Source organism: Macaca nemestrina, chromosome 7, assembly GCF_043159975.1.
Source record: "Macaca nemestrina isolate mMacNem1 chromosome 7, mMacNem.hap1, whole genome shotgun sequence".
Lineage (NCBI taxonomy): Eukaryota > Metazoa > Chordata > Mammalia > Primates > Cercopithecidae > Macaca > Macaca nemestrina.
The window spans coordinates 150,588,852-150,605,505 of record NC_092131.1 but is presented as its reverse complement, the minus strand read 5'-3'; the positions used below and the strand labels follow the sequence as shown (position 1 = coordinate 150,605,505).

Genomic DNA, 16,654 nt, shown 5'->3' with positions numbered 1-16,654 from the left:
TTCACTTTGGGAAAAGAAGAATGTACGTAACATGAATACAGTATATCTCCACCTACATGTCCCACCAACATCCTAAATATAACATGTTAAAAGCTGAGCTCATAATCGTCCCTGACTAGTCTTTGTCACATAATCTATATGACTGTTAACAGTACATCTTCCACTTGAAAGAGTGGCTGGCAACTTTCACATCTTCCCCTTCCCCATCCTTATCTCAATCTATTAATGAGTAATTCCTATGTATCAACCCGGTCAACTCCTGTCCTGGGGCTATAACTATGAAAATACTTTCATCCTTTTTTTAAATGATTAACTAGCACAAATTAAAGAATGCTATTATATGGGTTTTGGTTAGTAAAAAATCTACTTTTTAGGCCTCTATATGCAATGGTACCATCAAAAAATAAAGATCTTTGTGAAAGGAAACATATTTTAGGAAGCATTTGCTTTTAATTAATGAATATAACAACAGAAATAGACACTAACTTGCACTGCCAGATGCACTTCCAATCATTTAAAACAGGAGGAATTTTATTATCAATTTCTTCCTCCTCTTCCAGAATATCATCTCCTGGAGGAGCCCACAACTGAATGGAATCAGTTGCTGTCAACAATCTATTATCTGAAAATTAGAGAAAGTTACGATGAATAGGCAAATATTATATAGGGAAATACATGCACATGGGCTTCTGTTTAGATCTGTAAACTATTAACATTATGTGAAAAGTAAGCAATATCGCCAATGAAAAACACTTGATATATATCTATATTTTAAAGTCCCTTAGAAGAAAAAAAAGAATCTTCTGGACAACAAAGAGTAGTTCTTAAGGAAGATTTGAGAACAACAAAGTAAAGCTTACTGGCAAAGAGCTATTATTATCAAGCAAGTCAAAAAAACTAAGAGCAAATGTATTAATAGAATAATAAACTCCCCAAAACTCTGATATATACCACATAAAATGTCCTCAAAATATAAGACATAACTACAAATTAATAAAATGTGGTTTTATACACGAAATATAAAAATAATCCTTATTGTGAATATAAAAAGGGACAACAGCTATTATCATTAGAGGTTCCTAATTTTTCAAAATTAAAGATAGTAATTTTCCAATACAAATGATAAAATGAGTTCAAGTTTTTTCGGTCTCTGTTTTATTTCCAACGTGTTTCTTAGCAAATACAACAAGAGTAAAGGGCAGCACATGTTAACTAGGAAACAAATCATAACTGTTTCTTGAAACAAAACACTGAAAGGCAGGGGAAAACACAGAATAGTAAATTAAGCATTGTACAAAGCACTGTATACCAAGAAGGAAAAATTGTATTTGTCAAAAAAAAGAAAATATAATATATTGATCATTTTCTTTTTATGGGAGACTATATCACATTATTATCATACATCTAAAACAAATATTTAATTTAAATAATTTTAGATATAATTGCTAAATACCTTGAGGATCCCATGCTAAGTTGTACGTCACAGAACTCAAAAAAAACTGCCCAGTTTTAAGCCACTGGCACTTGAGTTGCTGAAATATGTAGACAAAAAGAAATAAGAAAAAAAAAGATGTTTTTAAAATAATATCCCAAAACACTACCATTTTATCATTTTCTTCAACTTAAGACCTTATGATCTGAAACAAAGATGAAAATATTTCACTATTATTTTCATATGCTGTTTTTAATGTAACTTTAACTGGTTCCACTACTATTTATTATACCATATTGAGCTCCTTGCTATGCCCAAACAAAGCAGGTTCTCTCAGGCTTCCTTCCATGCCCATAAATACATTCTTATATTTAGGATATCCTATTCCTCACGTCTCCATCTGCAAACCCCTATCTTTCCACTATGATTAGCTAACTCATCATCTCTGCTATGAAGCCCTCTCTGACATCCTGGCAGCACCAACACCACTTTTACATTCTGCCATTATAACACTGATCACATGGAATTAGTATTTGTTTATACGTGTGACTCTCCCATTAAATTGCAACTCTTCAAGGGCAGAAACTGTGTCATAACAATTTTTGTTATTTTCAGAGTTTGTAATGGCTGGCACAAAGATGTTAAATGTTTATTAACACAAAATAAATGCACATTAGGAAGAAATGCAAATTGTCATAATCCCATGGACTCAATGTCTAAAAGAAAACTAGATATATCTCCCCAAAAGTCAACCCATCTGCACTATATTGTATATGTAATCCACAAACTTTATATCTGAATAATTTCTATCCTATTTTCTTAATATTTTCATTCTAAAAGGTGATTTAAAGTTTAAAAGTCAAAAACCTTTGACATGAAATATATTCTCTAAGTAAACAAAAGTTTATATATTTCTTTGTAGTACATAAATATAAAATGTCCTTTTGTGAGAGGACATTTTTGAAAAGCTTTGCAAAGCTATGTTACCTCAGGCAAGCTATATGTTAACTGCTTGGCAAATAATACTTTTTAAACGGTAATGCCCTTTCGTGTTATAGTATTTTAAGAATATTTAACAATTTTTAAATGTATACAAGGTTTCCTGACTACCTCGAGGCAGAATTTTAAAATACAGCTGCATTCCAACAGTCTGGGAGGCCATGACAGGAGGATTGCTTAAGGCCAGGAATTTGAAACCAGTCTGGGCAACATAGCAAGACCCCCACCTCTATAAAAAATTTAAAAATTAGCTGGGCATGGTAGCTCATGCCCGTAGACCCAGCTACTTCAGATGCTGAAGCGGAAGGATCACTTTAGCCCACAAGTTTGAGGTTACAGTGAGCTATGATCACACCACTGCATTCCAGCCTGGGTGACAGAGCAATACTCTGTCTCTAAAAAAAAATGTGTCGGGGCCAGAGGGGTGGGAAATGTGTGTATGTATCTGCAAAGCCTGCACTTCATTATCCAAAAATAATTTTACATTTTATAATCAGAGAAAATGTTATTTTTAAACCCTACCACTGCTGACCAAACAACAATCACAACAGCATAACACGATTTTAAATACTGTTCAACAAATCTATTTTAGTGTAGTAATTAAATAATTCCTAAAATTATAGACATCCCTAACATCCTTTCCTTTAGTGTTCCTTAGAGTGTAATCTGTGGAGCAAGTATCTTGAAGAAATTTGGGGAATGAGACCTGGAAATCTAAATTTTTAGTATGAGCTCTAGGTGACTCTTAAGTAGTCCAAAATTTGATATCCATTTCATAATACTATTATAGGGAAAGATTAATATTTTAATTTACACTGTTTTAGGGGAATGTAAAAAGATATATCCAAATACATATATTTAACGAAAAAATTCCAAAACCATTTGTTTTAAGGCATTTCACTTAAAAATATACTTTAAAAATTACTTGTATATACTCTGCATTCAGATTTAGCATTTGCAATTTTGATTATTTGTGAGTGATAGTAAAAATTTAATGCATGCAGTACTTTTTAATTCTAACCACATTAGATGTTTTGAACGTTAAGTAAGACAAATATAATAGAGCACCCAGTATGAATCTGAATGGTTCACAATGTGGTATGCTTAACCACTTAGCTGAGCTGGTAAGTGAGCTTTTTAAACTCCTAACTTCTTCATTTGACCAACATTTAGGAATACCTGCTATGTTCCAGATACTTCTTTTTTTTTTTTTTTTTTTTGAGATGGAGTCTTGCTCTGACGCCCAAGCTGGAGTGCAATGGCACAGTCCAGGCTCACTGCAACTCCACCTCCTGGGTTCAAGCGATTCTCTTGCCTCAGTCTTCTGAGTAGCTGGGACTGTAGGCGTGTGCCACCACACCCAGATAATTTTTGTATTTTTAGTAGACACAGGATTTCATCATGTTGGCCAGGCTCATCTCAAATGCCTGACCTCGTGTTCCATGCGCCTTGGTCTCCTAAAATGTTGGGATTATAGGTGTGAGCCACCACACCTGGCTGTTCCAGAACACTGTTCTAAGTACTGGGGATTCATCAGTGAAAAAAAGAAACAAAGTTTCCTACCCTTATGTACCTTTAGATAACATTCTACATAACAAACAATAATAAATAAATGCTGTAAAAAATTTTTTAAATAGCAAATAAGCGGGGGTACAATTTTTTAAAGGGTAGTCAAGGAAAACCTCATTGTCAAGGTATTAGTGAGCAAAGACCTAAAGGATCTATGGGAGCTATCCTTGGAGATATCTGGAGGAATAACATTCCTGACAAAGGAAACAACCAACACAAAGGCTCAAAGAGGGAAGGTTAACTGAGGAACAGTAAAAATGCCAATGTGGCCAGAGTAGAACCAGAGAGGACAAGAACTTAGGAGGTGAGCTCTGAGACGTAGTAAGTGTGGGACTGCGCAGAAGGGAAGTTGTAGTCTACAAAAGGCTTTTGGCTTTTTATCTGAAAGAAGTACGGAGCAGCTGGGCATGGTGGCTCATGCCCATAATCCCAGCACTTTGGGAGGCTGAGGTGGGAGGATCGCTTAGCCCCAGAGTTCAAGACCAGCCTGAGCAACACAGGGAAACCCCATCTCTACAAAAAATTTAAAAAACAGCTGGCCATGGTGGCGCATGCCTGTAGTCCCAGCTACTTGGGAGGCTGAGGTGGGAGGATCACTTGATAGGTTGAGGCTGCAGTGAGCAGTGAGCAGTGATCATGCCACTGCACTCCAGCCTAGGGAGAGTGAGACCCTCTCTCAAAAAAAAAAAAAAAAAAAAAGAGAGAGAGAGAAATATGGAACCATTACAAACTTTTAAGAAGAGAAATGTCATGACCTGCTCTGTTGAGAATAGAGACTGGGGTTGAAGGCAGCAGGAAACCAGATATCAGATAGAGATTAGTAATCCAGATAAGAAATAAGAGTAGTTCAAACTAGGGTAGATCTCAATTAACACAGGAAATCTCAATTTGCGATATTCTAGAGACTTGGGTTTCTAAAAGCACTAGGGATGTATCCCCAGTGAATGTAAGGATCCTAACATAAAGCACTAGACCAATTTTTCACTGATACTCTAGTCTACGTTCAGCACTAGCTCCTAAGGAGCTTTTATTAACATCAATTGGATTCTAAAGTTAACTAGATTCTAAAAGTATTCTATTATTGGTTAATACTTACACAATTTCTTTTATGAGAATTTATGCCCAAGGGCTCAAATATACAAACAGCATTACCATATGAAGCTGCAATCTAAAAAAGAATAAATATAGCATTAATATCTAGAAAAGGGTAAAATAAAGGTATCTTCCTTTTCATAATAATGTATAAACTGATTATATATAATATAATCTCAATACAGTATTCATGGTTTATTTCCTTCCATAAATATACCTGGAAGTGTACTGGAGTTAAGAGTCTCTCCTCTGTTATCAAAAAATTCAGCAGGCTTTATTTTACATATCATATACAAGGCTGACCTACTCAAAGAAATCATATTTGGATGGACAGCTGGCAAGATGGCCGAATAGGAACAGCTCTGGTCTGCAGCTCCCAACGAGATGGATGCAGAAAGCGGGTGATTCCTGCATTTCCAGCTGAAGTACCAGGTTCATCTCATTGGGACTGGCTGAACAGTGGGTGCAACCCACGGAAAGTGAGCCGAAACAGGGTGGGGCATTGTCTCACACGAGAAGTGCAAGGGGTTGGGGTATTTTCCTCTCCTAGCGAAGGAAAGCTGTGAGAGACTGTACCGGGAGGGACAGAACACTCCGGCCCAGATATGCACTTTTCCCACGGTCTTCACAACTGGCAGAACAGGAAATTTTCTCTGGTGCTTGGCTCAGTGGGTCTCACACCCACGAAGCCCAGCAAGCTAAGATCCACTGGCTTGAAATTCTCACTGCTATCACAGCAGTCTGACGTCGACCTGGGATGCTCAAGCTTGGTGGGGGGAGGTGCATCCTCCATTGCTGAGGCTTGAGTAGGTCGTTTCACCCTCACAGTGTAAACAAAGCTGCCAGGAAGTTTGAACTAAGCAGAGCCCACCAACAGCTCCCTGGGACAGAGTCCCTGGGGGAAGGGGTGACTGTGGGTGCAGCTTCAGTAGACTTAAACATCCCTGCCTGACAGCTCTAAAGAGAGCAGCAGTTCTCCCAGTGCAGCATTCGAGCTCTGATACAGGACAGACTGCCTCCTCAAGTGGGTCCCTGACCCCCCGTGTATCCAGACTGGGAGACACCTCCCAGTAGGGGCCAACAGACACCTCCTACAGGATAGCTCTGCCTAGCATCTCCCAGAGGAAGAAACAGGCAGCAATCTTTGTTGTTCTGCAGCCTCCACTGGTGATACCCAGGCAAACAGGGTCTGGAGTGGACCTCCAGCAAACTTCAGCAGACCTGCAGCAGAGGGGCCCGACTGTTAGAAGGAAAACTAACAAACAGAAAGGAAGACTATCAACATCACCAACATCAAAAAAAAAAGGTAGATAAATCCATGAAGATGGGGAGAAACCAGTGCAAAAAGGCTGAAAATTCCCAAAACCAAAACACCTCTTCTCCTCCAAAGAATCACAACTCCTCGCCAGCAAGGGAACAAAACTGGATGGAGAATGACAAATTGACAGAAGTAGGCTTCAGAAGGTGGGTAGTAACAAACTCCTCCAAGCTAAAGGAGCATATTCTAAACCAATACAAGGAAGCTAAGAACCTTCAAAAAAGGTTAGACGAATTGCTAACTAGAATAACCAGCTTAGAAAGGAACATAAATGACCCAATGGAGTGGAAAAACACAGCATGAGAACTTCATGAAACATACACAAGTTATCAATAGCTGAATCGGTCAAGTGGAAGAAAGGGTATCAGAGATTAAAGATCGACTCAATGAAATAAAGCGAGAAGACAAGATTAGAGAATAAAGAGTGAAAAGAAATGAACAAAGCCTTCAAGAAATATGGGACTATGTGAAAAGACAAAATCTACGTTTGATTGGTGTACCTGAAAGTGACGGGGAGAATGGAACCAAGTTGGAAAACACTCTTCAGGATATTATCCAGCAGAGCTTCCCCAACCTAGAAAGACAGGCCAACATTCAAATTGAGGAAATACAGAGAACACCACAAAGATATTCCTCGAGAAGAGCAACCCCAACACACATAATTGTCAGATTAACCAAGGTTGAAATGAAGGAAAAAATGTTAAGGGCAGCCACAGAAAAGGTCGGGTTACCCACAAAAGGAAGCCCATCAGACTTACAGCAGATCTCTGGGAAGAAACTCTACAAGCCAGAAGACAGTGGGGGCCAATATTCAACATTCTTAAAGAGAAGAATTTTCAACCCGAATTTCATATCCAGCCAAACTAAGTTTCTTAAGCAAAGGAGAAATAAAATCCTTTACAGACAAGCAAATGCTGAGAGATTTTGTCACCACCAAGCCTGCCTTACAAGAGCTCCTGAAGGAAGCACTAAACATGGAAAGGAACAACTGGTACCAGCCACTGCAAAAACATACCAAATTTTAAAGACCATCAATGCTATGAAAAAACTACATCAACCAACAGGCAAAATAATCAGCTAGCATCATAATGACAGGATCAAATTCACACATCACAATACTAACCTTAAATGTAAACGAGCTAAATGCCCCAATTAAAAGACACAGACTGGCCAACTGGATAAAGAGTCAAGATCTATCAGTGTGCTGTATTCAGGAGACCCATCTCACATGCAGAGAAGCATATAGGCTCAAAATAAAGGGATGGAGGAATATTTACCAAGAAAATAGAAACCAAAAAAAAAAGAAGGGATGGCAATCATAGTCTCTGATAAAACAGACTTTAAACCAACAAAGATCAAAAGAGACAAAGAATGGCATTTCATAATGGCAAAGGGATCAATTCAACAAGAAGAGCTAACTATCCTAAATATATATGCACCCAATGCAGGGGCACCCAGATTCATAAAGCAAGTTTTTAAACACCTACAAAGAGACTTAGACTCCCAAACGATAATAGTGGGAGACTTTAACACTCCACTGGCAATATTAGACAGATCAATAAGACAGAAAATAACAAGGATACCAGGGCTTGAACTCAGCTCTGCACCAAGTAGACCTAATAGACATCTACAGAACTCTCCACACCAAATCAACAGAGTATACATTATTCTCAGCACCACATCACACTTACTCTAAAACTGACCACATAATTGGAAGTAAAACACTCCTCAGCAAATGCAAAAGAATGGAAATCATAACAAAGAGTCTCTCAGACCACAGTGCAATCAAATCAGATCTCAGGATTACGAAACTTACTCAAAATCTCACAACTACATAGAAACTGAACAACCTGCTCCTGAATGACTACTGGGTAAATAACAAAATGAAGGCAGAAATAAAGATGTTCTCTGAAACCAATGACAACAAAGACACAACATACCAGAATCTCTGGGACACATTTAAAGCAGTGTGTAGAGGGAAATTTATACCACTAAATGCCCACAAGAGAAAGCAGGAAAGATCTAAAATCGTCACACTAACATCACAATTAAAAGAACTAGACAAGCAAGAGCAAACATATTCAAAAGCTAGCAGAAGACAAGAAATAACTAAGATCAGAGCAGAACTGAAGGAGATAGAGACACAAAAAACCCTTCAAAAAAATCAGTGAATCCAGGAACTGGTTTTTGAAAAGATTAACAAAATACAAAATACATAGACTGCTAGACAGACTAATAAACAGAAAAGAATCACATAGACACATTAAAAAATGATAAAGAGGATATCACCAGCGATCCCACAGAAACACAAACTACCATCAGAGAATATTATGAACACCTCTACACAGATAAACTAGAAAATCTTGAAGAAATGGATAAATTCCTGGACACATACACCCTCCCAAGACTAAACCAGGAAGAAGCTGAATCCCTGAATAGACCAATAACAAGTTCTGAAATTGAGGCAGTAATTAATAGCCTACCAACCAAAAAAAGTCCAGGACCAGACGGATTCACAGCCAAATTCTACCAGAGGTACAAAAAGGAGCTGGTACCATTCCTTCTGAAACTATTCCAAACAATAAAAAAAGAGGGAATCCTCCCTAACTCATTTTATGAGGCCAGCATCATCCTGATACCAAAACCTGGCAAAGACACAACCAGAAAAGAAAATTTTGCGCCAATATGGCTGATAAACATTGATGCAAAAATCCTCAATAAAATACTGGCATACCAAATCCAGCAGCACATCAAAAAGCTTGTCCATTACGATCAAGTTGGCTTCATCCCTGGGATGCGAGGCTGTTCCAACATACACAAATCAATAAATGTAATCCATCACATAAAGAGAACCAATGACAAAACCCACATGATTATCTCAATAGATGCAGAAAAGGCCTTTGACAAAATTCAACAGCCCTTCACGCTAAAAACTCTCAATAAACTAGGTATTGATGGAACGTATCTCAAAATAATAAGAGCTTTTTATGACAAACCCACAGCCAATATCATACTGAATGGGCAAAAACAGGGAGCATTCCCTTTGCAAACCAGTACAAGACAAGGATGCCCTCTCTCAACACTCCTATTCAACATGATATTGGAAGTTCTGGCCAGGGCAATCAGGCAGGAAAAATAAATAAAGGGTATTCAATAAGGAAAAGAGGAAGTCAAATTGTCTCTGTTTGCAGATGACATGATTGTATATTTAGAAAACCCCATCATCTCAGCCCAAAATCTCCTTAAGCTCATAAGCAATAAACATACGAAAAAAAAATGCTCATCATCATTGGGCATTAGAGAAATGCAAATCAAAACCACAATGAGATACCATCCTCACACCAGTTAGAATGGTGATCATTAAAAAGTCAGGAAACAACAGATGCTGGAGAGGATGTGGAGAAATAGGAACGCTTTTACACTGTTGGTGGGAGTGCAAATTAGTTCAACCATTGTGGAAGACAGTGTGGCGCTTACTCCAGGATCTAGAACCAGAAATACCATTTGACCCAGCAATCCCATTATGGGGTATATACCCAAAGGATTATAAATCATTCTACTGTAAAGACACATGCACATGTATGTTTACTGTGGCACTATTCACAATAGCAAAGACTTGGAATCTGCCCAAATGCCCATCAATGACAGACTGGATAAAGAAAATGTGGCACATATACACCATGGAATACTATGCAGTCATAAAAAAGGATGAGTTCATGTCCTTTGAAGGGACATGGATGAAGCTGGAAACCATTTTCTCAGCAAACTAACACACGAACAGAAAAGCAAACACTGTATGTTCTCACTCATAAGTGGGAGTTGAACAACGAGAACACATGGACACTGGGAGGGGAATATCACACACCAGGGCCTGTCAGGGGGTAGGGGGCCTAGAGAAGGGATAGCCTTAGGAGAAATACCTAATGTAGATGATGGGTTGATGGGTGCAGCAAACCACCATGGCATGTGTATATCTATGTAACAAACTTACACGTTCTGCACATGTGCCCCAGAACTTAAAAAGTATAATAAAAATATATATATGCACATTTTTAAAAATCACATTTTTCATAAGAATTTTATTTTTAATATAAAAACAACTATTAAAAAATACATTTCAAAAGCACACATCTTTGTCAGAAACTTTATAATCCAGTGAAAATAATATAAAATCCATGAGAAAAGCATCAATTAATAACAGGTCTTAAAAATATTTCAAATAAAATGGCCTAATTATACCATCAAACAGAAAATACCAATTGGGACACCATGTAGAGGAAGGAATAGAAAAAACAGGCCAAGAAGAAGTCAGGGAGCCATACACTACACCTGGGGAAAGAGCTGAAGAAGACATCTCCAGAGGACTGAAGCAAGAAATTTAGGGACCAGGAGGATTTTGTCCCATGTCACATACCTGATAAGAAAATATATAAATCCCTCTGTTCCTAGAAACTACCAGAGCCTGTTTTCCAATAATTTCTTGAAGGCTAGTTCCAAGTTCATCCTCCTCTTGGTAAGATGGAATTACCTACAGGGCACAGACCAAAAACCATCCTTTCTGACACCTCTGCACCCCAGTTAACCTTTAAAACTTCATTAGGTATACATTCTTTTAAGGTCTGCCAAAAATATCCCCTGTGATTTTTAAGGCACTGTCATGCCAAAAAGTGATTTTAACTCTTACCTAACATCTAACATTCTTTCCAAGAAAAATCATAATCCACAACAGAAAGCTACTTCAAACAACATGCAAAAAGTGCTGTAATGATTCCATTCAACATGTCAATGAATGAATGAATGCTTATAACAGACTAATACAAAGTCACGAATGTGAAAGTTATCACCACAAGAACTGGGGGATAAAAGCTAAAGGAAGATGTCAACAAAGACAATAAAGATACTACAATTTTGCCTTATTTACATTAAACCAGCTCAAGAAAAGTAGAAACACAAGTTGCTCTGTTTCCCATGGTATGAATACCAATGTCTTATATACCTTTTTAAAAAATTTTACTCCCAGAGAATGTGTTCATTGCGATTATCACCGGCACTTGAGCTATTTACTAAAATTCACCTCTGACAACTATCATACAACTTTAGGCAGGCTTAAGCTACCTTGCTTGGCCTAGAGAGAAGAGCAACAAAAAATGAGAGAAACCTGACACTCTCCGTGTTTTCTAAAATAAGTGTAAGCAATGCTTGAGGGTGGGGAGTACCTGGGGGGAAAATTAGAAAAGCAAGAAACGAGCATCAGGAAACACCAGGAAATCCAGTGTTCCAATACTAGGTCAAATGTATCACTGAACTGTCAAGTACTGGTACATTTACACAAATATTAAGGCTTGATATGGGCAGTAGGATAGGGCAGGATAAATGGTATAATAAAGTAACCATAATTTACCATTCAGTATAAATTTGTATGATTACTATTTATCAACATGAATATTCTGATTTAACACATCCTTGACCAAATTTGTTACCCAATAAAGAACAATTTCTAGAACACTACAATAGTTTAAACTATTACAATGACTATCGGTAAAAATCTTATTTCTCTGTTCTTGTAGAGACATTCAACTCGGCTACATAAAATTGGCCTTACTGAATTGCTGGAGTATACAGCAAACATGCCATATTGACATGCAACCAAAATTTGATGTACATTATGTTTGAAAATTGTGGGAGAGGTACATATGATGAAATTTTAACTATTTCAAAATAAACCGTCTGTTTTAAAGCCTGAATGAACTATAAGACCCTTCACTCAACAAAAAAAGTTTCATTATGCTAACAGATTTTACAAATCTCTTCCTATATGACAAGCATGATATTAGACATTAACAACTTGCAGAATTTCTTAATACAACTTTGATGTTATAGTATGAGGGATATAAGGGGTGCTAGGTAGAGAAGATAAAAGTTTACTTCCCCTTACTGGCTTAATGGCTGCTAGAAGTAGTAACTGGCAGAACGTCAGTATGCACAGGATTGTAAGGCCTACAGATCTTTGAAGACAGTATACATACCACTGTAGAACAACTGTCAAATTATCAGTTTAATGGCACTTTACAATCTGTATAAACCTATCGCTTTACAACTTCTATTAACAGCCACCCAAGCAATACATAAGAAATTTTAGACAAGCTTTGCATAAAAGGATGAGAATATTCTGAGATTATTAAACACATTTTTAAATGACATTTAGTAAAGAAATTAAATCCCTTACTCTTCCTTGTTGGTTAGAACACTCCACACAGCTGACTTGGATGTTTCCATGCTTAGCACCAGGAATGATCTGTACACATTCAAAGTCATTTGCCAAAATAACAATATCACAGCCTGATCCATATGCCTAAAAAAAAAAAAAAGTTTTACAATATATAAGATACATAACTTTTGAAACCTTATTACATAATATTTTATCTTAGATCTTATTGCCATTATAAAGTATACCTTGGGACATTTTCCAAAATAGTTAATATAAGAATATCAATTTCTAAATAAGAACATTAAAAATCACATGAAAAAAACTGATGACACTCCATGCATTATCATTCAACAACTGTTACTAATAGGAAAAGGGTTCTTCCAGTTCTTAAACATGACATCCTCTGTTCCTGCAGGTCATAAATTATTCTGTTTAGACTTTCTCTCCAAAGTTCATCTCAGTAAACCCTAAAGTATAAAAGCTCCATCTAAAAATACTAAGACACTGAAGACTGCAACTGTGTTCCCAGGGTTCAAACCAGACTTTAGAAACATCAAGATGGAAATCAGGCATGCATTTTCCAACACAATTCCACATGCCTTAAAGAGCTAGTGAAGTAGACATGAACAACAAAGGCAGAATTACATGTACTAAGGCAATGGCTAAACTTAAATGCATCAATGACTCAAATGAATCCGTAACGCAGCCTGCCTCCAACATCCACCATCCATCCCCAACATCATCAGGCCTGAGGGAGAAAGGAAACCAACCCAAAGTTGTTTTACCAAAGGTAAAAAAAAAAAAAAAAAAAAAAGTCAAATAAAACATAAAATGAACAAATTTATATAGAATATTGGGCAAATATCCCTCTATGGTCTGGAAATAGACTACAAAACAGAAATTTTTGGGAAAATTCCCATGTCCAACTCTAATAAGTAAAACCACACATTTCTTCCTATTGCAACACTTCTTGCTGTATGCTATTCCTGTTTTGCAACGTTGTGAATTTTATGACATAAGGGTCAGAGAGTGGGGACATTTTTCTTTTTCTTCCCAACTATTTATGATTAAATATTCAAAACAACCTAACAACCCAATTCTCAAAAGAAAAGCGCCATTAAAAGCAAGATAAACATAAAACTTATGAAATGGTATTTTCCTCTCTGCTTCCACACCCTTAAGCAATGTGGTTATGACCTACAAAATAGAGATATCCAATAGCAGGGCTGACATGTGATGACATCCGAATCAGTGACCCATGCCCTGAAGAGGTCCATATAAGGCTGCTAATGAAAGACGGAAATGAAGATAAAGACCAGACAGGAAGACAACATTACTTCTACTAAAACTTCCAATGTTACCAAAATCCTGCCGTAACCACTATATAAAACATCTTAAACCATGTGTTTATAAAAATCAAAAAGTTCACCAAAAGAAAAGCAAAGACAGAATTTTAAGCAAGAAAAATAGAGAAAAATCACTCGCAAGAGGAAATGATCACTTACATTCTTACAGACAAGGCAGACTTGGTTATACCATGAATTCAGGAAAGCCAAACTGAAGAATACTGAGTATATGCAGAAGAAATGTTTCAATCACCATGCTGATTTTTAAAGTATAGTATTAAAATAACAAAAATCATCTTACACTTGAGTAGCAATTTCAAAATTTCCAACATGCCTTATATCATTATCTCAGCAAAGTGGATTCATGGAAAAAGCACAGACTTTATCTAGTTTGAAATCATACACACAGTTTTCAATTTTGGTTATGCCATGCTGCGCTATCTTAAGAAAGTTATTTAAGAGCATTTCCTCATGGTAAAATGAAGCAAATAATACTTGTCTCTTAGGATACTTATGAACACTAAAATGGAAAATGTACACAGTCATTTAAGTAACAGAATAGTGCACCAAGTCTCAAGTCTGGGCTAGTGACTGGGAACACTAAAGTACAAGACATGGTCCCAGTTACTCTAATGGGGAGATGACTAGGTAAATTACTAATTAAAGCTAAATGACAAACTGCCACGACAGAGATAGCCATAAAATACTAGAAGACAGAAGAGGTACTCAACAAGTGTTGTATCATTCTCTCTTTAATCTTTGCAACAAACCTGGAAGGTAGATATTATCATTATATAAAGAAAAATTCAAGTTCATTAATTTGCCCAAGATTACAGTTACTAAATGCAAAGTGTTCAAACTCAGGTCCTTACAATTTTTACATTCTTTTCCCTACATTATATATCAAAAAGACATAAAACATTCCAGATAAATATTAGTACACTTTGTTTCTCTAAAGATGGGCCATCCCTAGCAACTGCTACTTAAGATAAATTCACTCTTACAGCTCAGTCACTGAAAAGGCTTTTTACTCTTCCCTAGATAACCATAATTGCCTGATGTTTTCCAGAGGATGTGTACTATACTCCATTTTTCTGATCCGGCAATAGTTCAAATTGGAGGCATCAAAATCACCTAGGAAACTTGTCAAAAACACAGATTGCTCAGTCCCACTCCAGACTTTAAATTAAAATCTGCATGGATAAAATAATTTGGCAATATCTATCAAAATCTTAAATACAATATACCTTTTGATCAAATATTCTCTATTTTACCCTAATAGTCCCTATTTTGCCCTACTTATATACATATATGTATAAAAGTTTGCCAAAATATATGTAGGACATTCAGTGCCTCAGTATTTATAGTAGCAAAAACTGAAAATAATTATACCACTCATCAGTGAGGAGTAGTTAAATAAATTACTGTATTACATTGGAATACTATACAGCTACCAAAGGTTAAGAGGTTGGGTACAGTGGCCCATGCCTGTAATCCCAACACTTTGGGAGGCCAAGGCAGGAGGATCACTTGAGCCCAGGAGTCCACGAATAGCCTGGGACACACAGTGAGACTTCATCTCTATAGAACATCAAAAAATTAGCTTAGCATGGTGTCACATGCCTGCAGTCCCAGCTACCTGGGAAACTGAGGTGAGAGGATCACTTAAGCCCAGGAAGTCAAGGCTGAAATGAGCTATGATTGCACCACTGCACTCCAGCCTGGGTGACTAAGTGAGACCCTGTCTCAAGAAAAGGAAAAGAATAGAAAGTTTAAAGACCACAGGTTTAGAATGGTTTCAACCCCCCTACCAAACTAGTAATTCCCATCAAAATGGAACAACGTATGTCTGGTGCTAGTTTCCTGTTGAACCAGAGTTAGGCAATGCCTACCATTTTATATAATAACCATGATTAATGCTAGAATGGAATCTCTTAAACTATTGCACACTAACAGCTTGAAAAAGTGCACAGGGGCATTTTCCAAAGAGTCTAATGCATAAATAACCCAAGTGTGGAAGAAAAAGGGACTCATATAATCAGTCAGTACTGAATCACGTGTATTCTGTAACTGAGGGCCCATGAGATTTTAACGGCTTTAAGGCATGTTTAATGTCTGTCTGGTTCTCACTATACTGAATGGTTCATCAGAGCAAGGACCTCACTTTGTCCTTGTTTACCACTGTAGTTCCAACACCTAGCACATAAGCAGCTCTCAATCAATAGCTGTGTAATAAATTATTAAGTCTTTCTAACCGAATGTCTGGCTCCAGAAGTCTAAGCACTTAGAAACTTAGTCAAAGAACATGGAATTGAAACACTGACACTGTCTTGTTGCTAACAATTTGGCCAACCTATCCTCATAAGCTTAAGAAAAGAGGGAGAGATTTTGACTGATTTTTCAGCTAACAGTATCAACAAATGTAGAAGTTCTACTAGAAGAGAATCTACCTAAGCCTTCCTTATAATTTACCATTTACTGAATACCTACTATGATCAAGCTGTTTTGCTAGGATCTTTACAAAAATTATCATTATCTTCACAGGCCTGCTTTTGAAGACGGAGAAACTGACGCCCAGAAAGGATAAGTAATTTCCCCTAGTTCACAGAATGAGGATTCATTTGCTTCACAGTAAAGTTCCTGCTGTTTCCACTGCACTGCCCTACCTCTAGTCCATGAAGATCTTGTTG

General features: G+C 37.1%; 1 protein-coding gene across 5 annotated transcripts in view; it reads right to left on the bottom strand.

Annotated features, from left to right (window-relative positions):
- LOC105490349 (Dmx like 2) overlaps nt 1–16,654 on the bottom strand; it is a 173,030-nt gene that overhangs the window by 122,413 nt on the left and 33,963 nt on the right. For all 5 annotated transcript variants that reach the window (XM_011755853.2, XM_011755871.3, XM_011755861.2 and 2 more), the window contains exons 2-5: nt 12,637–12,762; nt 5,097–5,168; nt 1,454–1,532; nt 487–622 (exon numbers count right to left, since the gene is read on the bottom strand). In XM_011755853.2, coding sequence (XP_011754155.2) covers nt 487–622; nt 1,454–1,532; nt 5,097–5,168; nt 12,637–12,762 — 413 coding nt within the window. The remainder of the gene's footprint in view (nt 1–486; nt 623–1,453; nt 1,533–5,096; nt 5,169–12,636; nt 12,763–16,654) is intronic.